General features: G+C 39.4%; 1 protein-coding gene across 4 annotated transcripts in view; it reads right to left on the reverse strand.

The window, feature by feature from the left end:
• cald1a (caldesmon 1a) overlaps positions 1–26,510 on the reverse strand; it is a 61,487-nt gene that overhangs the window by 17,861 nt on the left and 17,116 nt on the right. The window contains exons 1-6 of one of the 4 annotated variants that reach the window (XR_008388571.1): positions 17,520–17,712; positions 16,947–17,043; positions 7,722–7,862; positions 3,183–3,537; positions 3,032–3,067; positions 1,393–1,484 (exon numbers count right to left, since the gene is read on the reverse strand). Coding sequence is in view for 3 of the 4 variants with exons in the window: in XM_053650378.1 (XP_053506353.1) it covers positions 1,393–1,484; positions 3,032–3,067; positions 3,183–3,537; positions 7,722–7,862; positions 16,947–17,020 (698 nt within the window). In the remaining variant the exon portion in view is untranslated. Of the gene's footprint in view, positions 1–1,392; positions 1,485–3,031; positions 3,068–3,182; positions 3,538–7,721; positions 7,863–16,946; positions 17,044–17,519; positions 17,716–26,510 lie in introns of those variants that run through there. The other 3 variants (XM_053650378.1, XM_053650379.1, XM_053650380.1) reach the window with 3 other exon arrangements.

The following is a 26,510-nucleotide window of genomic DNA, read 5'->3' on the forward strand; positions in this document are numbered from 1 at the left end:
ACTAGCCAGCTCTCCCCTATCATATGACAGCTACCAACCGGGGAGGGTGAAGGCTAACACGTGCTTTCTCCACGACACATGAAGCCAGCCAACTGAATCCTTTCGAACTGATGCTCATGCTGTATCGCAGGGCATCATAGCACACTCACACACTGTCAGGACGATATGGCGAATGCTTTTCTGTTGATCCACTCGGGAGCCCAGTTATTCATTTTAAAGTATTACTTATAAATAATATGCTGTGTGACAAATATCTGAATAATAAGCTGGGAATTTAAAGTTTACAGAGTTTAATGTTTAAGATTTATCCAAGACTTTCAGTTTAACGTATAAATATATCCATCCATCCACCCATCCATTTTCTGTATCGCTTTTCCTAGACAGGGTCACGGGGGAGCCTATCCCAAGGAACTCGGTGCACAAGGCGGGGGACAAGCTCCGGAAGGGAGATACCAATGGGGCACCAAACCCATCACAGGGCACAAGTGCACACACTCTCAAATACCCATTCATACACTACGGACAATTTAGAGACGCCAATCGGCCTACAACACATGTCTTTGGACTGGGGGAGGAAACCAGATTACCTGGAGGAAACCAACAAAGCACGGGGAGACCATGCAAACACCGCACACATAGGGTGGAGGAAGGAATCGAACCCCCAACCCAGAAGGTTCCACACAAAGGTGGTAACTACTAAGCCATCATAAAGAAAGGCTTACCATTCTTTAATAAAACTTGCCTCAATAAGGAAATTTTTGGGCTGAATGCTGGATGTATCCTCGGTTTAATTTTTGCCATTTTTGGAATTTATTTAAAAGAAAATCCTCCATGATTTTAGAAATAGGAATTCCTATGGATTTGGTAATAAAAAACCGTCCATAATTGACAATAGGAAGAAAGGAAGTCCAAAGGAACCCTTTTATTACAGTACATTTAGGTCACAACACAATGCAGTATGATGTCGGTCAATGTATAAAATTTTGCATTGTTATTTTACTTCATATGTATTCATTCATCTCTTTATACTGGTCAAGGTGTGGATCCTATCCTTCGACCACTGGACATAAGGTGGGAACACGCCCTGGATGGAACACCAGCTTATCACAAGGCACCATGCACACACACATTCACACACCACAGCCTTGAGAGGTGTAAAGAAACCAGAGAACCTGCAGGAAACCCACGCAGACACTGGGAGAACATGGGAAACATGTGAAGTTTTATTCAAACATGACAGAACTGTGTTCGTATGCGTGAATGCATCATCCCTCTTTTTTATATTTGCAAACTGCTTAGTTTAACAGTTTTCCATTATTAATTAAAGGCACTGCATATACTCTACTGAACCTGCTGATCACAGCCAGAAACTGGCATACTGATCTGACCCACCTCTGAGTTCTCTCCACCTGTTTGTGTTTGCTGTCCTCATACACTCCCCCGTTCTGCTGCTTGCTCTTCCTCCCTGGGTCCTCATCCTCCATCTGAGGACAGGAAGATACAACTCAGAAACATGGTACAAACTATGCTCTCAGTGAGCTGAAGCTGCTCAGGGTCACTCAGGAAGGTAAGTGTGAGACAGTGGACAGGTGAAATGAAAACACACAAACATAAACACACCTGTCATGCAACAAGCTGTTACCAGTCTGTGGAAACACTTCACTTGTGAGGAAACATGACTGTACGGAATAGACTGTGACCTTACTGAGGACTGTGGGCAAGTTGATAAAGAAAGGTTGTTGTGGACACACTGTGGGATCACACTGGCATGTGTGGATAATGTTCAGGTTTTGGGGCAAAGCCTCTCACCACTAACAGTGAGTCAAATTTTTAAAAGAGTCACTTCTTTCAGATAGTTTTGGATAGAAAATAATTACTACTTAATTAAGTAGTAATTATAAAAAGTACATGCAGTCTTTGATTGAACAAATGTAATTGCTGTGGTAATGTAATAACAGGAAGAACACACTTCAGGATGTGACATTATAGTTATATAATCAACTTTGGATTGGTAACAGCAAATCCACTTGAACCACACCACTCCACGATTGATTATTTTCCTATAAACTGCATGTTTCGTGACGTTTTATTCCTTATAGGAGAGTAAATTCCTATTGTGAGCAGATTCACTATTCATGTGTTTTACTATCTATTTAGTTAGATATCATGCTGGCTAATCTGTTAACTATTGTTGTTTTTAATATTTTCTGTTTCAAATGTCAAATAATCTAAGGAACAGTCTTATTCTAATTATTAATGAGAATCTCAAAGTAATTTTAAAGGAAGATGTGCCTCTATTTTACCTTTGCCTCTATTCTATTTTTTATGTACAAACAAGGGGCTGACAAGGGAGGAACATAGGTGAAGGGTGGGGCAGTTATTAGACTATTAATATATAAAATGCAAATGCAATTTATATGCAAATTTAAAATGTCTTTTATTTGTGAAGGAATGCGGATTTATAATGTACTATGTAAAAAAGTCTGATTAATATTGATTTAAAAATTTTCCCCATAAATCAGCTGAATTATTATGAACAATAATCATGATTTTGATATTGAAGAAAATAATCCATTATTGTGCAACCCTACATACTGTATTTACATTATCTTCAACATATTCAATTAAATTTTGAGAAATGACCTTCTCAAAATTAAATAAAACAATTCTCACACTAAGCCCCAAAAGCTCAGCTTATCCACTGTCTACGAGCATCTAGCCTCTTACCAAGCCAAAATAATTTTTTACAAACTGTCTGCTTTTCATCAGCTGCCTTCTGTGTAAGCACATCTAACTCATTCTCCTCTACTTCCTCTACATCCTCATCGACTTCTGCCACAGCCTCCTCCACTTCCTGCTTTGAAATGACTGTAGAATCAGCTAGGTCTTCATTTAAAGACTTGCATTTATCACTTGGACGCACAGCATCCTGACCAGTATTGCCCTACGAAAGGAATCGGGAGCCACATGGTTCAAGTTGCATCGTGTTCAATAAGTAAAAGCGAGAGGAAATCAATAACGGCAGCCGTACCTCATCTTCTATTTTAGCTTTTTCCTCAGTGGATTCCTGAAAGTGAACAATGTTCATCAAAACCAACTCAACTTATCTGAATTACTTGCAGCTATAAATAAAAAACTGCATGAGATCATGCAGAACCTTTCAGTCATTTACACAAACACACCTGCTCCCTCAAGTAAGACCTGCGTGGCTTCTCCTCCACCACCTCCTTCTGTGGAATGACCTCCTCCTTCAGGTCCTCTTTCACCTCCTCCTTGCTATTGAGTGCTGACTCATCCTCCTGGTCGTTGAATGCTCGGTAAGAGGTGGTAGAAGAACTCTCCACACTGTAGGAGCTGTAGGATGGAGCGTCGATGGACTCCAGCTGTTTCTGTCTGTCCATTGCCTCCTTCATCCTTCTCTGCCTGCGCTCCTCACGCTTGGCCAGACGGTCAAGCAGGGCCAGCTCATCATCATCTCCCTCACCGGCCCTGCCCGAGCTCATCTCGGAGCTCGACACTGTCTCTGTTACTGTGACACTGAGAGAGAGCGAGAGAGAGACAAAGAGAGAGAAAGAGAGAATGATCAAGGGATGCTAAAATAAAGATAAAGATAAAATTTTACAGAATGGTACACTTCTTTATGTAATGTTATATAAGGAATTTGCCAACAATAAATATTTTCATTTATAGCTGAACAACACATTACTATTAACCATTTATAGTTACACTTACAGTTAATGTTGTGGAAACAAGTTAGTTCCTCTCATCACTTATAGTAGCTGTAAACAGCTGTTCCCTTACCAGCCTCTGTTTAATCTCTCTCTCTCTTGAAGTTAAAAAAAGCACAGATTGTTATGTTACCAGGAAACCAGACAGTATAACGTCCTCTGTCCTGAAGACTCTTCACTGGTGGAAAACTTACTTTTATAAAGTGCTGACACCAGAGATTCCTTCCAAAAATGATAAATAAAGGTCTCCTTACAGAAAGACTAAAAATATCAACAATTATATGTTTTTCTTTGTTAAATAACAATAGAGTTTTTAATTTGTTTATCAGGTTGGATTATGTGGATCGTCTGTCATACAAATCCCTGTGAATGAGTTGTAACTAGAGATGCACCGATACTTTTTATTCAGAGTGATATCGGCCGATACTGATACTTCTTCCCTTTATACCTTCTTTTAAATGAATAATAATTAATTCCACAATTCTGAAAGCAATCCAAATAAAAACTTTTATTCTCTCCATTTCAACAAGTTGTTTCACAGTAACTGGTCTCATAAACAGAAAACACATTACTCAAAATTAACATTAACACATGAACTCAATTCTGAAGATTAAAGTAAGATTTCTTAACATATTGAAGGTTATTAATTCATATTAACATTGACTGAAATCTAAAAAACCTCCTGTTAGCCTCACATTCACTCACCACCAAGAAAAGCATTTCTACTTCATCACTGAACATCAAACTGGTAATATACAATATAAACTTTATCTATTAATAATAATTGGATATGAAATATACTACTCTACAGATATATCTTTCTGTGAAATATATACTTTTTTTGTCAACTCCATTTAAATCTTTCAACGGTGTACTGGCCCTTTAATTCAGTGCGAGCAGCTCGAGCAGCGTGGAAAAAAAAAAAATTAGACTCAATGCTGAAACTCCCGCTTCACTGCTTTCCGGTGTAAAATTTTAGCAGCTCAGAGATTACAGAGATTACAAACTGCAGTTTTGTCATCATTCCACACAAGGGATGTCTTCTTTACACAGCACGAAATCGATGTGTTTTCCCGCTCTCTTTTGATTGACAGGATACAATCGGCCCTGATCATCGGATGTTTTTAAACTATCAGCCGATGGCCACTAGTGTAAAAAAATTGCCTTTATCAGCTGATACTGATTATCGGCAATTTTTCACGTTAGCAGCCATCGGCCCGATAGTTTAAAAACATCTGATGATCAGAGCCGATTATATCATGAACAAATATGCATAACATATCCTGAACTTATATACATAGGTGCATCTCTAGTTGTAACTATAGAAATGATAACGTTACAACGTGTGCATTAATACAAATCTGTGATTTGAGTTACAGTTAGCACTAATGTCATGGAGATGCTGCTATAAAAAAATTAATCAACACCTTCTGGCCAATGAGAATCGAGAATTCATCAATTCAAAGTACATTAAACACTTTGTACCAGATAAAAATTTTCACTTATTCTTTAAGTTCTTTAAGTCACCCTAAACTTATTATGTTTTTAAATAATGAAATCTTTTCACAGGAATTAATGTAATGGCTCTGACTACTGAAAAAGAAACTCACTTTTAAGGACAGTAAACATCTGGGCACTTATTTTGGAGCTGTCATGCTAAGCAATTTACTATTCAATACAGAAAAAGCATGGCTGTCAAAGCAGCATTTGCATAAATTTCACACACACACACACACACACACACACACACACACACACACACACCCCCAACAGCCCACCGTGTCCTTTTCCCTTGGTTAAGTGTCTGCTGATGATTTGGATCAGGTTTGCACTTTTCCTGCTTCCTCACCCTGCACTGGGAAGTGAGGGACACGCTGTCAGTGCTACCGTAGGTTAATGTAGTCTGAGTTCAACACTTGGCAAAGCTTTCCCTCAGCATCAGCACAATTCACAACAGACACACACAGAGGACGTTCATAGGCTGCTGTGATATTCTGTTGTGTGCAAAAGTATGCATGGTGTACAATACTGCAGTGTTGGCACACGTCAGCACGACCCACTGCTTCCATCTCACCGAGCTGCTACAGGAAGTTATTTATCAAGTACACAGAGCAGAGCTAAAAGGACAGAGAGAGGATTTCTACAGAGATACTACTGCTGTGTGTTCTCTTTATGAAGCTTAGAGTTTCATGCATGCATTATTAAGATGGAGCGCTAAAAACTGCAGACAACCCAGAGTCCACCTGCTTCCTGGGTGACATCCAAAACACACACACACATACACACACATACACACACATACACACACATACACACACATACACACACATACACACACATACACACACATACACACACACACACACACACACACATACACACACACACATACACACACATACACACACACATACACACACATACACACACATACACACACACATACACACACACACATACACACACACACATACACACACACACATACACACACACACACACACACACACACACAGTGTCTCTATGCTATGGCAAAATCCATAAAGGAGAGCAAGTGACCCCTAATGCCTGCTTCATTCCACTGACTCTCCTGCTGAGCTTTTCTTTCTGAACTGCGAAATGGAAAGACGAGTCAAAATTCATGGCTCCTATTCCATCTACTCTACAGTATATTACAACCCCAATTTTACAAAAAGTTGGGTCGCTGTGAAAAATGTAAATAATAATTGCATTCTGTTTTTATTTACATTTTACAGTGTCCCAACTTTTTTGGAATTGGGGTTGTACATTTACATGTATTTATTTATCCAAATTAACCCACATTTGAAGCAGAATCTAATTCCAGCAGTGATTCTATGGCAGTCCTGGGATTTGAACTCACAATCTTCGGGTCACCAAGATGTCTTTATATTTATAGAAGACATTCCACATTTCCACGTCTCATTTCTCACAAACATGATCAAAAATGATTCAACTTTCTATTCCTCATTCCAGATTAGACAGAGAACAAACGACAAACAAATGCATTTCAAAAATAATCCTCTGTTAGATTTTACTGAAAGTAACATTTCAGAAACGCAGATTATCTGTGCTTTGATATTTAAGAGAATTGCTAAGGGATCATCTATAAAGTGCATTAAATTAGACAATTTTTTAAGATTTCATTTTCACCAAGAAGCTAAAATGGACATTCATTCATCTTTAGTTACCACTAACCACTTTCACAAGAACACTGGGCACAAGGCAGGAATCCACCCTGGATGTAATGCCAGTCCATCTTAGGGCACCAACTACACACATTTACACACTCATTCATACCTAGGGGAAATTAAAGTTGCTTAAAATGGCCTTTAAAAGAGGACTTTTTTTTAAACTACAAATGATTTGGGTCAGGTTTAGTTTTTCCATGGTCACCCACTTCAAACACTTTTTAGACGGTCCCTAATGATTCAGTGCAAGCAATCCTGTGATCATCTTATACAAGACTGAACAAAGTATATTTAAGAAAATAAAAATACATTTGGTTCTAGTTATCCATTTTCTCTGAAGTGAGAACATGTAAATTTGATTATTTATAGACTTCATTTATAGTTCATGAAAAATTTATGAGTGAAGTCAAAAGTCCAAAAAAAACAAAACCCCAAAAACATCTGCAATCTTTAAAGTGCACTAGGTTTTTAACTTGAACATTACACATTTAAACATCAGTTCAGTTGCTGCATTGCCATCGATGTGTCCTTTGAGGTGTCGCTGCTGTGTGTTTTGTCCATTTTGTCTCAGTTATATATGGAACACAGATCAAGTTTCGGCCTAGTGTCTGACTCTTTCCCTCTTCCCAGCCTGAGCAGTATGGCCAGTGTGGGAACTTGGCCAATGTGGTTTTTCTGAGTAGGTTGAGTCAACAGTATGAATATATGTGTGATATGTTTGTCTACTCATGAACAGTGTGTGTGTGTGTGTGTGTGTGTGTGTTTGTGTGTGTGTAAAAAACACCTGTGGCTGTTCAGCCCCACGCTCTCAGCTGGGTTAGCTACCTCCTCGCCATCCTTGTATCGAATACGTTCTTGGCGTGCTCTTCGCCGACGCTCACGAGCTGCCTCTTCCTCATCCTCTTCAGTCCGGCGGTAGGCCATCCTGATCATGTGCACACACACACACACACACACACACACACACACACACACACACACTAAGAGTTAATGTACTGTAGTTACTGCAATGTAGAAGGACACAGGATGGAAGTCTCGGAAGCAGTAAATGTGTTTCTTACAGCCACAACTGTTATATTACTCTATGTGTGTGTGTGTGTGTGTGTGTGTGTGTGTGTGTGTGTGTGTGTGCGCGTGCATGTGTGTGTGTGTGTGTGTGTGTGTGCATGTGTGTGTGTGTATGTATGTGTTTGGCAGCTGATGAGAGGAGCTGTACCACAGTGTGCAGCCTTCACTCACAGAACAGATTTAGAGAATAGGGAGGAAGACAGTGCTTGTATATCGGCCACTGTTTTCACTCTTCCCTCTACTTTCCTTATGTGCTGACACACCCTGAGAGCATTTCTTTTTCAGATATTATCCCATTTGTTAGATTTGATCTGGTACTTTGATACTTTTATAGTACCGTTTCAACCCAATTATCTACTGATCTTCATGTGCCTTATACTCTGAAAGCAGCATAATGTACTGCCTCTGCTGCAGACAGGAAATCTTCTGTAATTGAAGACAGCATTCTTTTAACGCCCAAGGAAGACCAGCAGGAGAGTGACATCATTAGATAACTTGGCTCTATAGACATCTCTTGTCCTCTGTCCCTTTACTTTCGGTCCTTGGAGTAGTTTGCCATGTCTACCATGATTAACTGCATTGCACAGCGTATTTGGAAGAGATAATGCAGTCCAGACTCAGAGGTTGTATCCTGAGGCCAAGTTCTTACTCCTATAACCACAATAACACATCTTCACCAAAGTGAAGCTCTCTGCAGCAGCGTTGCATTTTGCAGTAGCTAAAACATGTTTAGAAGACTGTCTGAACCAAGCACACACGACCTGTTTGCACTTTTCGTCTATAGTGTGTGTAGTGACTGTTACATATTACACATGGAACGCATCTAGTGGATGAGCATTATCTCTATCTAATGCATCAGTACTGTATGTGTTTACTATAGACAACCATTTCTGAATTTCCATGTACTGAGACGGAAAAAAAAAACACTGTTTACCCAAAACTCACTTACAAAGAAAGTCTAAGTGCAGTTGGAATTTCCACCAATAAACATTTATGGAAAAAAAGCGTTCATGACTTTTTCAGTCAAAAATGCTAGCAAATTAGGCTCTAAATAAATAACTCATACACAGATTACTTTTTAGTTGCAAATATGCTTTTCCATTTAAACACCAAAGTACCTCCATTTTCACCTGATCATGTGGTATCAAAATCTTAATTTTTCAAGTCCTGTGCATCTTAAAGGAAAAAAAATCCACCCTGAACATCTTGAGATCAGTCTTTATAATTAACATGTGATCTTCAATAGCATATTTTGCACTGAAATTCTGAGCTGACTTTTTTAGTTTATAATTCTTTCATCAACATGCTGGTTTATAATTAAGGGTTTATAATGAACGGTTTCCTACATTACCCATAACTTCACTTGACTAGTTGTTGATAGTAGTGCTAGTGAGGTTAAGCCTTTGCTTCTCTCTACCTACAGACAGCGATGCAGCAGCACTTTAGTCCTTTAGTCTGTCCAGCTCTCTTACACTGTAAACTCTACTCTAACAGACCATCTTGTAGATTGCTAACTAGCCGAGCCTAAACTCTGCCATAACTCTGCAGAACTGCGTTGTATAGATGCAGTGCATTCTGAAACTAATATAATATGTCCAATGTTTGCTATCTCAACTACTGTGAGTGAGAAAAGGTACTCTTGTTCTCTTGTAGGAGTTAAAAGCAAAATCTGACTCGCATCATGTATGTTGCGTTAAATTTTTCCTCAGGACATCAGACATAACAAAAATTCATCATCAACCAACAAATTAGCAGCAGAGTCACTAAGAACATCCCACATAATTCAATATATATTCAATATATTCAACATATTTAATCTTTATGAGCTCTTCTTAAAAGAATTCTAATATTAGAGTATTGTAGTTTTGAACTTGTGTACTGTTGTGGTATATTTGATCTAAAACTGCTCCTAGGCTTCCAATATAACTTGTTCTGTCAGTTTTAAAATTCATGTCCATGTTAACCAGATATATGTTCCAAAAGGGACAGATAGCGAATAGACTGAAAAAAATGCTGAAGTTTTCCTTTAACAGCCACTGTGGTGAACACTGAGCCGTCTGAGCCTTGTTTTACTGATTATATAAAATTTGTAAAAAAGGAAATGGCTGTAGAGTGGGAGATGGTGTTGATATGAAGGCACAAGCAGAGAGAAGGCTACAACCAAACAGCAGACACTTTTAGTGTTCCCAAATATTTTCCTTTCGTTCAAACATCTCAGAAATGTCCGAGAAAAACAGTTTGGGAAAGGGCGCTGCGAGTGGGTTTTGACATAGCAACAACATAAGGCCTGAGAAAGAGAGAAAGAGAGAGAGAATGAGAGAGAGAACGTCTGCCAAAAGGCTGCCCTATTCCCACACTCGTCCCACTTTATCCTCTTCTCCCACTGCACTCGCAGACGCTCTGCTCATCTGGTATAATCCTTTTCTGCGTCCATTTCCCTACAGTCACGATGATGCTCGTAAAACTTCTCAAAGTTAAGGTGGTCTGAAATGATCAGGCTTCTGTCATTTACAAGCTAATAAAAGCAATTCAGTGTTCAGAGAGAGACTGTTCCTGAATCCTTCATCCATCCTTCCTATTTCTCTCTCTCTTCCTCCATCTGTCTAATACACACAAGTGCTAGTGGTGCAGGGAGAGTAGTTATGGAACGGCCCATTCGCTGAGGATGGGTGTTATTTCCTGAGCTCTTCCTGACCTCTCATGGGAAAACAGCGCAGATGTGTGGGATCAAAATGCCCACTGCACAGAAGATCAAGCTCTCAGAGACAAGTCATGCCATCTTCGGTAATATATGCGAAAGCTATTGGCAGTAAAGATTTAAAGCAGTCAAATGCACACGACTGAAACATGTTCTTCTCTTGTCATAACTCTCCAGAATGTTCTATTAGAGCAGTAAGCAACAGACAAAACATTTCACAGTGTATGCATGGGGAGTGTCGCTCACCCGACTCTGTGCTGGAGCTGCTTGCTCTGGCTTGGGAAAGGCCACGACAGTCACACAGGGAGATGTGTGTGTATACGAGAGTGAGAAAGAGAGAGAGAGAGGGAAACACAGCCCTAGGCCATGGAGTCTGCACAACCTCTGACCTGCACCAATATTATCCCTTTCAAAGAATTCTCAAAGACTCTGCACTTTGCACACAGTTGTAATAGCAGTTCTAATGTCAGTGGTTCATATCATCACCTTCAGAGGTCAGTGGCTGCTTATCAAGACTACAGCAGAAGCAGCTGTGCAGGAGCACATAGCTGTTATATCCAGGGTTCTCAAAGTGGTTCCACAGTTCTGTGACATACAGCCAGGGAATCCATGATTTAATGACGTGACTACTCTGGAGTTCATTATCACTACTATCATGTTATTTATAAGTTGTTATAGTTATACTTATTCACCCTGAATGACTTGCACATTAATCTTTATAATTAGCACATGATCTTCAATGGCATCTAAGATGATGAGAAGTTTTTTTTTAATTTAAGCTCCTTTCATTGACATGTCGGTCCATTTTCACAGCTTCTTACATTTCCCACAATGCCATTTGATTAACCAGCCAATGAATTACAGTAGCACCAGAATCAACACATATATTTAAATCTAAGCATATTTCATGTGTTTCAGGGTGGATTATGGCCGCTAATTTGGATTTAGTTATTTTGTCAAAAACATATTTTAGTCATATTAGACTAAAACTAACAGTAACAATAACCTTACTTTTAGTTTAGTTTTATTTCTTTATTTTAATTTTATTTGTATTTTTTTTTAATTACAGGAATTTTAGTCACTTACAACTCAACCATCTCAGATGATGAAAAATAAACATTTTAGTCTTCTAATTTTGATTTTTTCCCCTCAAATAGTTTTTTTTTTTTTTTTACGTGTACAAAGAGTAAATACATATGCATTTAATAAGCTTACCAAGTAAGTACATTTACTATGATGCATAAATAAACTTTATCAAACTGACATTTTAACTTGTTTTCTTTGTTGAGGAAAATGTCAACGATTAGATTTTGAGAACAAGGGAGATTTTTTTTAGTTATTGTTGCATTTTCATCATGAAAACAGGTAATTGATTAACATTTTGATTGTTTCTTCAACTAAATTAACACTGTTTTATTATGGTGCCACTTAAATGCATGTATTTCTTACAGGTTGGGGTTCATTTACAGTGGCAGAAATAAGTATGGAATGTGTCAACATTTGTTGCATAAATATATTTTCAATGAGGTTATTCACATGAAATTTTCACCAGACTTTGGTATTAACTCAAGAAATCCACACATATAAAGAAATCCAAACATTAAAGTCCATAAATGAAGTTATGTGTAATAAAGAGGAATGACACAGGAAAAAAGTATTGAACACGCTAACTGAAATTTATTTAATACTTAGTGGAGAAGCCTTTGTTTGTAATGACAGCTTCAAGATGCTTCCTGTATGAAGAAATTAATGGGCCGCAGTATTCAGGTGTGATTTTGGCCGATTCTTCTAAACATATTGTCTTTAAATCTTGTTCAATTGGATTCAAGTCAGGTGATTGACTGGGCCATTCTAACACCTTGATTTTCTTTCTCTGAAACCAATTGAGAGTTTCCCTTGCTGTATGTTTTGGATCGTTGTCCTGCTGGAAGGTCCACCCACATCTCATCTTCATCATCCTGGTGGATGGCAGCAGATTCTTCTCAAGAATCTCCCAGTAAAGGGCTCCATTCATCATTCCTTCAATTATATGAAGTCTGCCAGTACCATGTGATGAAAAGCAGCCCCACACCATGATGCTTCCACCTCCAAACTTCACTGTTGGTATAGGGTTTTTAGGGTGATGTGCAGTGCCATTTCTTCTCCAAACATGGTGTGTAGTATGACAACCAAAAAGTTCAATGTTGCTCTCGTCTGACCAGACTACACTCATCCAGTATTTCACAGGCTTGTCCAGTTGAGTTGTAACAAACATTAAACGAGCTTCAACATGTCTTTTCTTCAGTAATGGAGTCTTGTGGGGTGAGCGTGACTAGTGGAGTGCATTGCCTATTGTTTTCTCTGTGATGATGGCACCTGCTGCTTCCAAGTGTTTCTGGAGCTCTTTCTGAGTGGGCTTTGGCTCTTCAGCTACTCTTCTGACTATTCTTCTGACTCCCTGGTCAGAAATCTTGCGAGGAGCTCCTGTGCATGGCCGGTTGATGACGGAGTGACTTTGCTTCCACTTGTGGATAATGGCCCCAATGGTGCTTACTGGAAGAGTCAGAAGTTTTGAAATATGCCTATATCTGATTCCATCAATATGTTTCACAACAATAAGGTTGCAAAGGTCTTGGGAGAGTTCTTTGCTTTTACCCATCATGAGATGTTTTTGTTTGACACATTGGTAAAAAGCCTTTTTATAGATCATTAATGTACTACCCCAGCTGATATTAATTTGCACAGATAGAAGGTATAATTACTTTCTAACTACTTACGGATTTCAGCTGGTTCCTTGCCTTACCTTGCCTTGGAGAGCTGCTTTTTCTTAGCGTGTTCAGTACTTTTTTCCTGTGTCATTCCACTTTATTACACGTAACTTGTGAATGTGAATTCTTCCTATTTGCAGATTTCTTGAGTTAATACTGATGTCTAGTGAAAATTTCATGTGAATAACCTCATTGGAAAAATATTTACGTGTTCAATACTCATTTCCCCCACTGTATCTAGAGCTTAATAACTTCAAAACAAGTATAAATAATGTTTAATTAGATCTAACTCCAGTTTGATTTAATCTAGGAACATTGTTGTTGATGTGATGCAGTTTTTCAAAATCTACATTTTAGCACAGTCTAAATGGTTTGGGTGGAAACTTGAAATGCTCCAGTAAAAAAAGGAAGTGTACTAATTTACCTAAAGGGATGGCTGGCTGCAAAATGTTTAACATACTTAATAAAGCAATATTACACATACTCTTAAGAGTCATTCATACTCTCTCTCTCTCTCTCTTTCAATACAAGCCAACCTCATTTACAGATACTGGTAGTACAAGTTATGATGAAAACCCATTATAGGCTTAGGCAGTTATCTTAAAATGTAATGATATGAAAGTAATAACCATATAGGGCTACTCTCATCTTGCTGTAACTGACATTAGACAGAGCCCCAAGTCTCTCTCTCTTTCTCATTCTGAATCAGACAGAATCTTGGAGGAGTGAAATGGCAGTTGTCAAGCCTTCATCGCCTGACCATGTTCCAGCTGGACTACGATGCCAAGGTTCTCCCGTGTGCATAGGGCTTATCATTCCCTCTCCAGCTCCTCCGCAACATCTGCCCTCCTGCTGTTACAGACTCCCACTCCAACACTTCCACCGAGACGTAACAGGAGTGGACTTATACACTCCACCAGCCAACACCAGTAATGTTGAACAAGTTGGCCAGATGACAAAATATATTATATGGACTGAAAAAAACATCTGGCTATGACTTTGGCTCTTGCGTTGCATATTCTGGTGATGGTTGAATGAATGGGGCTAACGAGATGATGTGGTTTAGACTACACTGATGTTTGATTACGAGAATAAATGCGTATTGAAAGTGCATTTGCAGAACAGAACAGAACACAATGTTGTTTGATTGTATCTTTTGTCTCAAGACAGCTGAGAACTGAGAATCAGGATCAAACTGGAACTGCTCCATAGAAGAACACAAACAGTTCTAGTCTTTCTGAACTTTCAGAAATTTTTGCTAAATGCAAACTTGGAAAGGAAATTCAGCTCCTTCCAAGAAAACATATAGCAAAAGTGTTAGTTTTATGCTCCAATAGCCAAATAAAATAGCGACAAATTTAAGCACTATTCACTTTCATCAAATACAGGCCAAGGATTATGGGAACGCAGAGGATATGATGTATCTTAAACCAAACAGTGAAAACCTAACTTTTCTGCATGGCACATACTGGACAGGAACTTCACTTGCAAACCTAACAATGCACACAATTGACCAAGCTCCAGTATTCTGCCAATGATAACAAGGGTGTTAGCTACTGAAAAGAATACCCAGCACTTACAGCGACGAATATGCTGGGAATAGCAGTGAGCAAGGGCCGCTCGTTCACTACCCATGATGCTTTGTGACAGGAGCATAAATCATTCCATAGCAGCTGCATGCAGTGTTTGTGGAGCTCTTTACAAAAATGCAGCATTTGACAAGAAACGCTGATGCAAAAATCGCTGTTTGACTTTCTGCCATCAGTGTTTATGGGAGTGTCTTTTTTTTGCCTTAAATGGGCACGAGACTCGAGCAAGCTGGATTTCAGAGCACTTTTCACAAAGCGCAGCTATCACACGGCCATCAGCACCATCTAAAGCCTGTCAGGAAAGAGCTGAGAGCACGAGCAAACACAGCTGTCATCAGCTCAAGAACACAATCCTATGCGATATTTTACTCCACAAACTGAGTGAAGCTGGAAAGCTGCGTCTGATTAGTCTCTTGCTATTCAAATCAAATGCGTAGTGAAAATGTCTGTAAGAAGTTAACTGCTGTTAGCATAAAAAAAAACAAAAACATCACACACATTACAGGTAGGCTTTCAAAGCACCCATTTTATGACATTTGTACCGTGACTATCTGTCAGTTATGTAGTTAATCATGATGAAGCAACAAAGTCAAAGCTTGAAGTCTGGCTCAGAGAACTAACAGAAAAGTAGTGAGTCGACTCAGCCAGATGTCCACTCGACTCACTGTCTAGGTCTGGAATGGAAGGACTGTTTTTTCCCATGACTGAATAACTTTGGTCATAAGGCTATGTTGTGAGACCCACCATATTCTGACATGGTCTAATTCTTCTTGCTGAGGTTGATTGACAAGTGGGCTTAACATGTAATAAAACCTACATTAAATAAAACCAGGTAGAAAAGACATTTAAAACAATATGGAAGATTTTATTTTGGGGTATTTTTTGGTTGCATTTGGTTTCAATGACTGAATTTGAAAGCTTAAAAACAATGACAACTGAGTGTGATAAGCAAGTTTATAAAAAAAAACCCTTATGAACCATGAAATCACTGTACTGAAGAAAAGCAGAAGTAATGGGGCGTTTACTCGTATTTTAAGAATGGGCTGGGTTGAAAAAGGCCAACAGATGTACAGTAACACTCAGCTGAGAGAGAAAAAAAAGATTCTGTGTCTCTGTACATCTGTACTTGGACTCACCCAGTGAAAGAAGCCATGTAAAGATAATGTGAACACAGATGGTTAAAATAGCATCATAAACAAAAGATATGGGAAAGTTTACATTTACATTTTGAAACCTCAGTGTTTCATGTGTAAGGCTATTTATGACACTTGAGGTGTAAAGTTTAAACCTAAAAGTATAAACATTATAGTCTTTTATACTTTTTAGCAATATTTCAGTGCAAAGCTTCTCACAAAACTTAATGTATGGTATGTAAAATGTGTGGTATGTACTGTGCAAATAACAACCTTTTGTTAAATTTTGCCCAACCCCCCCCGCTATTTCCTCATAGTTAACGTTACGTAGGCTTATATAACATAACTCCTACTTCCCAAGTCCAAAAAACTGACATTTATAAGCATCATATTACACAGATTATGTGTTATAGATATCATATGTTAAAAGCAGCTTAAAATAACTGTCATGTATCAGTAGCCTGAGCCTCTTACTTTCCCCTGAGAGTGGGTCAAACCTGCACAATACCTGCTCATCGATTTCCCAAAATTCTCATGTTGCACTCTCAGAAATAAAGCTAACACACTGTACTTTGCCTTGTCCCTGGGGCGGTACCATCAAACCTTTACTCTAAAAGCTAATTAATAGTACACCACATGCACTTTCCCAGGTACAAGATACACACTAAAGGTACAAAAGATGTACCCACCCCATCAATAAGGAAAAGTACAGTTTGGTACCCTTTATTTCTGAGAGTGATCATTGAAAAAAAGATGGAGGAGAAGCGGCGTTACCTTTCTGCTTCCAGCCGCATCTCCTCTCTCTTCTGTCTCCTCTGCTCCCTGCGCAACTCAAAGTCGTCATCCATGGTTCAGTCCTGGAGGTGTGGCCCTACAAAAAAAACAAAAAACAAACAAAAAAAAAACAACTCCAGTCTGTCAGCTTTACCCATTACTGTGGATAATAACGTACACACAAACAAGCTCAATTATCTTGAAACCACATATTATGGCATTTAGGTGCAGTTCTACGCTGCACGTCTGCCTCACGGTAACCACGTTTGCTTAACCCTTTTTACGCACTCACACATTCTCACATTCAAGACATTTCTAGCCTCTTTGCTTTTTCTTGGCTTGACATCAAAAAGCAGACTGAATTTGATTTGACCACAGAGGGAAAATGGTGAGGCCAAAAACCGGGATAGAGAAAGCGAATAGCAAGAGAGCAGAATGCGGGTAAAGGAGAGGATGTAAGCACAGGATGTTCATGCTCAAAGGCTCTATATATACTGGGTTGGTGAGTAGAGGGAAAACTGGACCACCCAGAAGCTTCAGGAGCGACAGTGGTGTGTGCAGAAGCCGGCATACCTTACTACAGCAACGAAAAGCCCTGGAGGAGTCTGCTTCTCTGTGCTCTCACACCATTCCAGCCTTTCAGTCGCTCTCTCCTCGTTTCTGTCTCAGCACCACTTCCAACACAAAGAGCTTCTCTAGTTCGCTCTAGCTACCAGAAAAGGCAAAATCCATCCTCTTCCGTTCCCCTCTTGTTCACCCTCCCTCTCTTCCTCTCTGTCTCTCGTTCTCTCTCTCTATCCCTCCCTCTCCAGGGCAGACAGCACGGGCCTCCTTCTAACCCTCCCTTCCTTCTTTTTCTTCCTCTCGTTCTCTAATTCTCCCTTCCACTCCTCCCTTCCTCTCCCTCTTATTTCTCTCTCTTTTTCTTTGTGCTGTTACTACCCTCCACAACCCCCCACCACCCTTTTGTCTTTCTCTCTCTCTCTCTCTCTCTCTCTCTCTCTGTCCTCCTCTATTTTGTGTTTACTAAGCTGTCCCCGATTAGCCAGCCTCAGCCTGGATGCTATGGGTTTTTCAAAAACCAAACTCTTTCTGTGGGTTTCCTGTTCAGCACTGGAGGCCTGTCTGTACTGTTCTCCATTTTGTTTAGACTCAGATGGAATGTGCAAGAGACACAGAGAGAAAGATAGACAGATAGTGTACTTCATATCACCCTAAATCTGATGCACTGCAGAAATTCCTGCCTTTTTTTTTGCAGCATGACTGAGTCTCATATGTGGGCCCATACTCACATGCTCGTGTGAACACTACTTACTCCATCCTATAAAACCATCACATCTCATAAAGATCCTAAACAAATCATTAAATTGTTAAATCAACACTGTGTAACACATTTCACTAATAAGTTCTTACACTGTTCTCAATGACCTGTGTGAGGTTTATTTTAGTGTGCTTATGCATTTTGGTTTATATTTGCGGTGTGTTCTCTGCATGGGGCAGGCGAGTGTCTCCGTGTCTGAGGCCCTGTCTTCTTTGAGCCCAAACATTCCTCTCTTGGCCTACAAGCTGAAGCAAAAACATGCAGAAATAGAATAGCCCCTTGCTTCAGAGGACCACCCGTATGCAGTTAGAGCAAGCACACAGCGGGATAATGGAAGGGCCCTGTTTCGCCCGCTGTCCCAGGACTACATCCATCCCTGTGTTTCAGAACGGGTCTCTTGCTGCTGGGAGCCTCCTCTTCTCCTCCAGAGAGTGAGGATCAGACCAGCCATAATGACACATTTACCCAGCAAATTACTACCTCTGTCTCGCAGCCCGTGTTTAGCCCATTCACTGTATGACCCGTGGCAATGCTGTTATGTACAAGAGTTCATATTTGTCTGTGACATTCTGACATGCAATTCTACACATCTAAACCTTCAAAAACTGTAGTTAACATCTGTGCTCAGCAATGCAGGATATGATCAACTGCACAGCATGCTCAGGGAGTGAGTAACAGTTAAGCATTGCCTGCAAGCTGCAAAGAAGTCATAGTCTAGACAGGATTAAACTGATGGCTGTTTTAAGCTACACTTATAGCGCACAGAACTTCCTGAGCTGCAGCTTTGTGTCACGTACATTCAGTCCACATTGAAAATATGGGAACTGGGAATATCCTGAATATTCAAAATTCTAAACTATTTGGAGGTCACTATTTAAATGTAAGCAAATTTGTGAAACTGACTCTATTAATGCCTTTGTACAAAAAGTTACCTTTTTGTAGTAAAATTTTCCTTGAGTCTTTTCTCTTCCAATAAAGCAGAGCTTGTTTTCAGATGACATAGATTTGATCTAACATAGATGTTCAGGTTTGCACAGGTTTACATGAGTTTTACATATTTAAAACAGATTTGTCAGATTTATTTCCATACCAGCTTAAGTGCACACTGTCATTAAAGCAAAAGGAAGACATAATAAATACTGAGCAATTCACGTAAATATTTCTAAGATTCTACTTCAAACTCAAATTGTTGCTGAAAATATAATGTGTAATGAAACTTTTTTGCATTAAATAAGCAAAGAAGACAAAGTGGAGGAATTTTCGCTGTACACTGCACATGCTAAAAGCTAAGTCTTAACACCAAACATAACAGCAACCATATCTATTTTCAGGCCATGCATGCTTTGCTATTTAAATTCGCTTCAGTGTTGTGACGTCCTCACTTCCATGCAGAGTAAATATATCCTCTGAACGGGAACATTTGCCACAACCCAGTAAATAATTAGCACCGTTGATGACTACAATCCTGCACAATTAGCCATTAGCGATCTGTCTGCAGCCTGCTGGGACAGCCTGCCATAAGACATAAGTGGTCTTCAAAAACTAAGCCAAGTCTGATGTGATCCACAACCCCTACCACCAAACGGATTAAATAACTAAATGTTTGGATCTACCTCCCACCGTTTTCTGGAGCGCAGCCTTCCTGGATTGCTCGAGCATAAGACTAAATTTACTCCTGCAGAAAAGTCACCAAACTGCCAACATAAACTGTTGCCCTTATTTGCATGTCTGTCAATATAGGTCCATTAACATGGACTGGCTTCACTACCGCAAGGCAGTGCTAACACACTCCCGTTAGATACGGCAGGATGTCTGGCATCAGAAGTGCTGCTGGCCTGGTTTATCTCTCGCCAAAGAGTTCATAAACAGTCATGAAACAGAGAGGAGTCACATTAAAATCTATTCTGGTGTAATGTGATATACTGTTTATTACATTGTACTGCCATTGTGTCTCAATAACTGTTTATCAATCTGAATCGAATTGCAACTCTGTACATTTCCCATGTCAGTTAGAGCAGGTCTACAGGATTATGATACAGACAAAAAATAGAGAGAAAATCTAAATTCTAAATATCTTTTTATTAGTGGATATGTGATTAAAATTAAACAGACTTTTAATTTTAAAAAGACCTACAGTGTTGTTTAAATGTTTGTTAGAATTTTCTATATATCTGCATAAATATGACCTAAAACATCATCAGCGTTTCACACAAGTCCTAAAAGTAGACAAAGAGCAAGACAACAACCCTAAGCACACAAGTCATTCTACCAAAGAATGGTTAAAGAAGAATAAATGTAATGTTTTGGAATGGCCAAGTCAAAATCCTGAACTTAATCCAATAGCAATGTTGTGGAAGGACCTGAAGCAAGAAGTTCATATGAAGAAACCCACCAACATCCCAGAGTTGGAGTTGTTCTGTACTGAGGAATGGGCTAAAATTCCTCCAAGCTGATGTGCAGGACTGATCAACAGTTACCGGAAATGTTTAGTTGCAGTTACTGAAAGCCAGATACTGAAAGCAAAGCTTCATATATTTTGCCACTTACAGATATGTACTATTGGATAATTTTCCAAAATAAATAAATGACCAAGGACTTGTGTGAAAATCTGATGATGTTTTAGGTCATATTTATGGAGAAATGTAGAAAATTCTGAAGGGTTCACAAACTTTAAAGCACCACCGTACATACCTGTCACATCTAGCTGTCATATCACAGCTAACCAGCGACTCCATTTCCCTGAATGCACCACCAACTACAAACATGTACGAAGACGACTACACGTCCCACATACACACATACACAACTTCCCCAGAGTTCTAATCACACACACCTGTTGCCAATCTCACACTCACTCAGGCCATGCTATACAAGAGACTTTTTGAACACTATGCATTCGTGAAATAAACGCTCAGTTGACCTGTTCTCTGTCTATACCAAGCCTTGACATTGTGTTTGTTTTCCTGGTTTTGACTGTGCTCTTGTTTATGACTTCGTCTCTCTGCCTAGCCTAGTTTTGTCTGTTTACCTGACCTCCTTCCTGACCTCCTGCCTGTTTAACATTGTGGATTTTTGCATTACCCTTTGGACTTGTTGTTTTTGTATTAAACTACCTAACCTGCACTTGCTTCTGTCCGTGCCTCCTTTACATGACACCAGCACCACCAATCCAGAAACCACTGCCCTCCAATCTGCTTCAGATCTGGCATGGTCTTTCCAATCCTCTCATTCACCTGAACAATAATTTGCCTGTTTCTCATTTGTAGTAATTACTCTGGGCATTGTTCCTGGCTCTTTTCATACTGCTTGCTTTTTCGGCATTGCCCAAGTGATGACCATTGCTTTCTCCATAAAAATTTTACTTGTGCTTATGTCCATCTGCCACATACAAAAAATTTTCAACTTGTCTTATTACAGAGAAAATGCAAAATCCTCCGTCCCATGTCTCTACCACATCAGAAAACTTCAATTCAATGTTTCAATTCAGTTTTATTTATATAGCACTTTTAACAAGGGACATTGCCAGCTTTTAGGTTTTTTATTTTATTTTAAATTTAACTTACAGTTACAGCTAAAATAGTATTTGACTGTTACAAAGTGCTGACACTGGAGACTCCTTCCTAAAATGCTAAATAAACACCTCATCTGACAGACACATTTCTGTGTATGTTGCTACTTGTCACAATTTAGCATTCATGGTTTTGATCTTATTCTCGTCCTCGTTATCTGATTCCAGTCTTAGCCTAGTTTATCCTGTTTGCCGTTCACCTGAACATTTGCCTGTGTATACACAGGCAAATGTTTTTTTTTGTTTTCTCTTTTGTCTCATGTTTTGGATTAATCTGCCCTTTTCATAATAAAGCACTTTCCTGCAAAAAGTACCCCTCATCTCCTCCTTGTCATCCGTGACACTATTATAAAAATGAAACCACATTAGAACTAGTGCATTAATATAAACCTTGGAGCTGGAAATATTGTCAGGGCAGCTGTTAAACTAAATGGTGCACTTATATAGTGCTTTTATCCAAAGCGCTTTACACTGTGTCCCATTTACCCATTCACACACACACTCACACACCAATGGTAGCAGAGCTGTCAATCAAGGTGCTAACTTGCCATCGGGAGCAACTTGGGGTTCAGTGTCTTGCCCAAGGACACTTTGGCATGTGGAGTCATGCGGGCCAGGAATCGAACCGCCAACCCTACGATTAGTGGACAACTTGCTCTACCACCTGAGAAACAGCCGTCCTAAACTAAACACATTCTCACCAATCAGAATCAAGCATTCTGCAGTGCTTTAGTATAAGTTAATAATAATTAATTGAGTCATTTGTATTTTATACATACAACTTCGGGTAGTGGTGGCTCAAGGATTAAGGCTCTGGGTTACTGATCAGAAGGTCGGTGGTTTAAGCCCCAACACCACCAAGCTGCCACTGTTGGATCCTTGAGCAAGGCTTAACCCTCTGCTCCAGGTTCACCATATCATGGCTGACCCTACGCTCTGACCCCAACTTCCTAACAAACTGGGATATGCGAAGAAAAGAATTTCACTGTTCTGTAATGTACACGTGACAAATAAAGACTTCTTCTTCTACTGGTTGATGAGCTGGAAAGTTAATTTCCAGCCGCAGTCTGGTGCATTGAACATTTTGAGTGAATCTTCAAGTTTCTTAAGTATTACATTTTTTCATAGTTTGTTCCAGTGTTTTGTGTTGACTATACCTCAGCAGGTGTGCCAGCCAGGTGCAGCTGGCCATCTCAGCATTGTGCACTGTCAGCATCTTAACAAGGTCACACACACACACACACACACACACACACAGAAATGTGGCAGCTATGCCAGCAATGCAAACGTTTTTCTCAGAATTTCACTCACTCCGGACCTTCACTCAATAACCACCCAATCAAATCCTAAATCTTTCAATAAAGCAGGGTCAGTGATTTTTAAGTTGGAGTTCTCCTCACATTGCAGCAGCTGTCAATAAAATTTCTGCTCAGAGGAAGGATTTTAATGTCTTTAAACAGGAGAAAAAACAAACAAAGACCTAACAAATTGATTACTTGGCAGTCAAAGAAGTTGCCTTACAATTCAGAAAGCTCTGCCTTTTGCACTACCATTGAGGTCTTTTTTTTAAATCTAGGCAATGGCATGCTTGGGGGGCATGGCTTTGAGAGAACACTAAAGGGAGGGGCTGTATTTATTTGAATTTTGGGTCAGCTAGCTTCAACTATCTTCTGCCAAAATCACTGAATATACGTTTAGCTATATTTTTGCCTTTTAAGCTATAGCTGGTCTTAGATGTGAGAAAGGTACTGTATAACTATAGCTTCTTCTTCTTTTTATATCATTATCATCGTCATTAGTAGTACCACTACTACTACTTCTTCTTCTTCTTCTTCTTCTTATTATTATTATTATAAATCCTCAAGTACTCTAGCTGGCAAACAGGAAGTGAGGGCATATCTTTGGAATATGACATATTCAGACCAAACACCAGATCCAAGTAATGGCCCAAGATCTAAGGGACTCCATGAAATTTTGTCTAAATTCACCTCTAGGGAGCACTAAAATGATCATATTATAACTTTTTAACCACTCAACATCAAATCATGATTCTTCTTTCTGTAAATTCCCTGGAAGCTGATAAGCGCTCTTGATGTAACAAATTGTGATTTGCAAAACAGAAAGTCTGCCATTTTGTTTAACAATTTTTTTTTGCTGTTTCTCACAGAAACTTCACTCACTTGAACCGTTGCATTTTCACACCATGCTGAACAAAATGTATTTCTTGGATATTCAATAAGGTTTGTTTGTAACGTAATGCCGCCCTTGGGAACAGGCACTGCTGGTTCCAGTGGTTTCTGTTCATTCTCCATCACTAAGGGGTGGGCTCAGAAAGTACTTGGCCACTTAATCGTTGATTGCTGTTAAATTGGTTATCATAAGTCATAGTATTCATACAATTAAGCTGAAACTGAAGTGGGCTAAATGGAATTGAGGAGGCAAGATCTTAGGAGAGGAAGTGAAGGCATGCCCTCACCTTAAAATCAAGTTGATGATATCCTGTTTAAGCACCTTGAGTAGTATTTGTTCACTGAATTCAAATGAAATGAAGGGATCAGACAGCTGGGATTGCCGCTCTGCTGTGACATCTAGCACATTCTTTTATTATTTTATTATTCACATGCTTTTAACAATAGACACTGATTTACAGAAGCTCTACAGAAACTCAGATGTAGATTTAGATCCCTAATGTGCAATCCAAAAGTCAGTGGCAAGGAAAAACTCCCTGAGGTGACATGAGGAAAAAGCATTGAGAGGAACCAGACTCAAAAGAGAACCCATCCTCTTCTGGGTGATACAGATAGTGGGATTACAAATCATTACTCTTCCACAACTGTATATTCTAATGTCAAACAGAACTAAAGGTGTTACTAAATATTCAGTATGAGCATATGACTATACAGTGAAATCTGACTGCAGCAGCAGTACTACGGTACAAATCTACAATATCCAGGTAAGAAGTGTAATTCTTTAGGCGATCTACTGTATGTGGGAGCATCCATGGCAATCTTAAGAGTATTCATGTGAGTCACAAATGCAGATGCTCTCCACAGTCCAGAGCGGTGTGTGTGTGTCTAATTCTGATCCTAGTAGACAATTATGGATATATAAGATGCCATGTGCCATTTAGCACTACTACAATGCTAGACTGGACATGCTTTGATTGCCTGTGCTTTTTATCCGACTGAACGTGATGGAAGGCTTTCTCAAAGCCCAGGCCTGCTCCATGTGCAGTAAAACTTCGCTGTGTGACAGCCATCGTTATCTCACAGCTGTGTGATATATATGAGACATAATGAGACCTGCAGCATCTCAAAGGCTTACTGCAGCAGTGACGAGGAAAAGAAAAAAAAAGAAAGGCAAGGAGAGACACCGTGCACTCCGTTTTTCAGTCCTCTTCACCCTCCACATCATGTCTCTGGATACAGACGAGGGCTGTACTATCTGTCATCGTGGGGATGATTTGTTTGGCGGTGGTCAGTTGGCTGGAGATCTTCCCTGCCTAAGAGAACGTGCATTGTGCGTTGGACTCGATAATAATGCATCAGCACATTTACAGAGCGCGAGAGAGTGAGAGCAGGATGTTCAGCCATAAATTCAGTGGAGTTTCTGGCAGGCAAAAGCGGTGACTACATTCCATTGCTGTCACCAAGCAAATGTGCGCCACGATGCAGTGAATATGAAGAAATGAGAAGAGAAGCAACAGACAGGACAGAAGTTGTCTCTCTTCATTATCCAGTTTTTGTTGATTAGTTTCTATTGTTGTTCACAGACATAGAACACCCACAAAATCACCAGAAAATACTACAAGCATATGGTGCAGTGCATACACTTACAGTGACAACCAGGTCTCAATATGAGAATATGAGTGTAATTACACTGTTCTACTTCAAAGAAATATTACCACATCCTACAAAATCCTTAACAAAAGCAATAGCATTCAACCGGCTGCAAATAATGTTGTCATTCCTTTATTCAAACCAAGCATAGTACACTCTAAAATAAGAATATCTAAAAGACAGTAAGCCAAACTGAAACTAACTGGATATCTGGCTCAAACCAAGCTTTCAAAATAGCATTTAGACTCAGTTAAGGGTGACATCAATACCCTTTTTAGTTTTCATTGAGATTTTTTTATTGAAAACTAACACAGGGAATGTCTTTGAGATAGCAAAACACATCCAGCAACCACCTTCAATTCAAACTTAAAATGATCACCTCCAGCTGTCAGGCTTTTCTTTCCAAGATATATTCACATGGAAACAACTCTTTATATTAGCATGACAGCCATTCAGACTAGCTTAGCATTTCATGTCATAACAGTACAGTCTCTCGTGAACAAATTTGCTCATAATCAAAACATTAATATTACTCTGAACATATACACAAATCAATACCGGTCCCATTCATTTAGTTACTTTAATCAAAACAACAAGGTTAAACGAATAAAGGAAATTCTTTTAAAGGAGTCTTAGCCATTGCTATTTGAGAATGGAAATTGAGACTCCCACATTCCCAGACAATGGATCACATTCCTCAGCATGCAGCCTTGTCCAGTGAATCACTTCAGGACTCGTAGGTTTAAATTACCTGCATATAGATCAAACACGTCTCAGATGTTTCACTAAACAAAGTCCCGTGCAACTGCCGAGACCTTGATGAACATTCACGTTCC

Source organism: Ictalurus furcatus, chromosome 19 (genome assembly GCF_023375685.1).
Source record: "Ictalurus furcatus strain D&B chromosome 19, Billie_1.0, whole genome shotgun sequence".
Classification (NCBI taxonomy): Eukaryota; Metazoa; Chordata; class Actinopteri; order Siluriformes; family Ictaluridae; genus Ictalurus; species Ictalurus furcatus.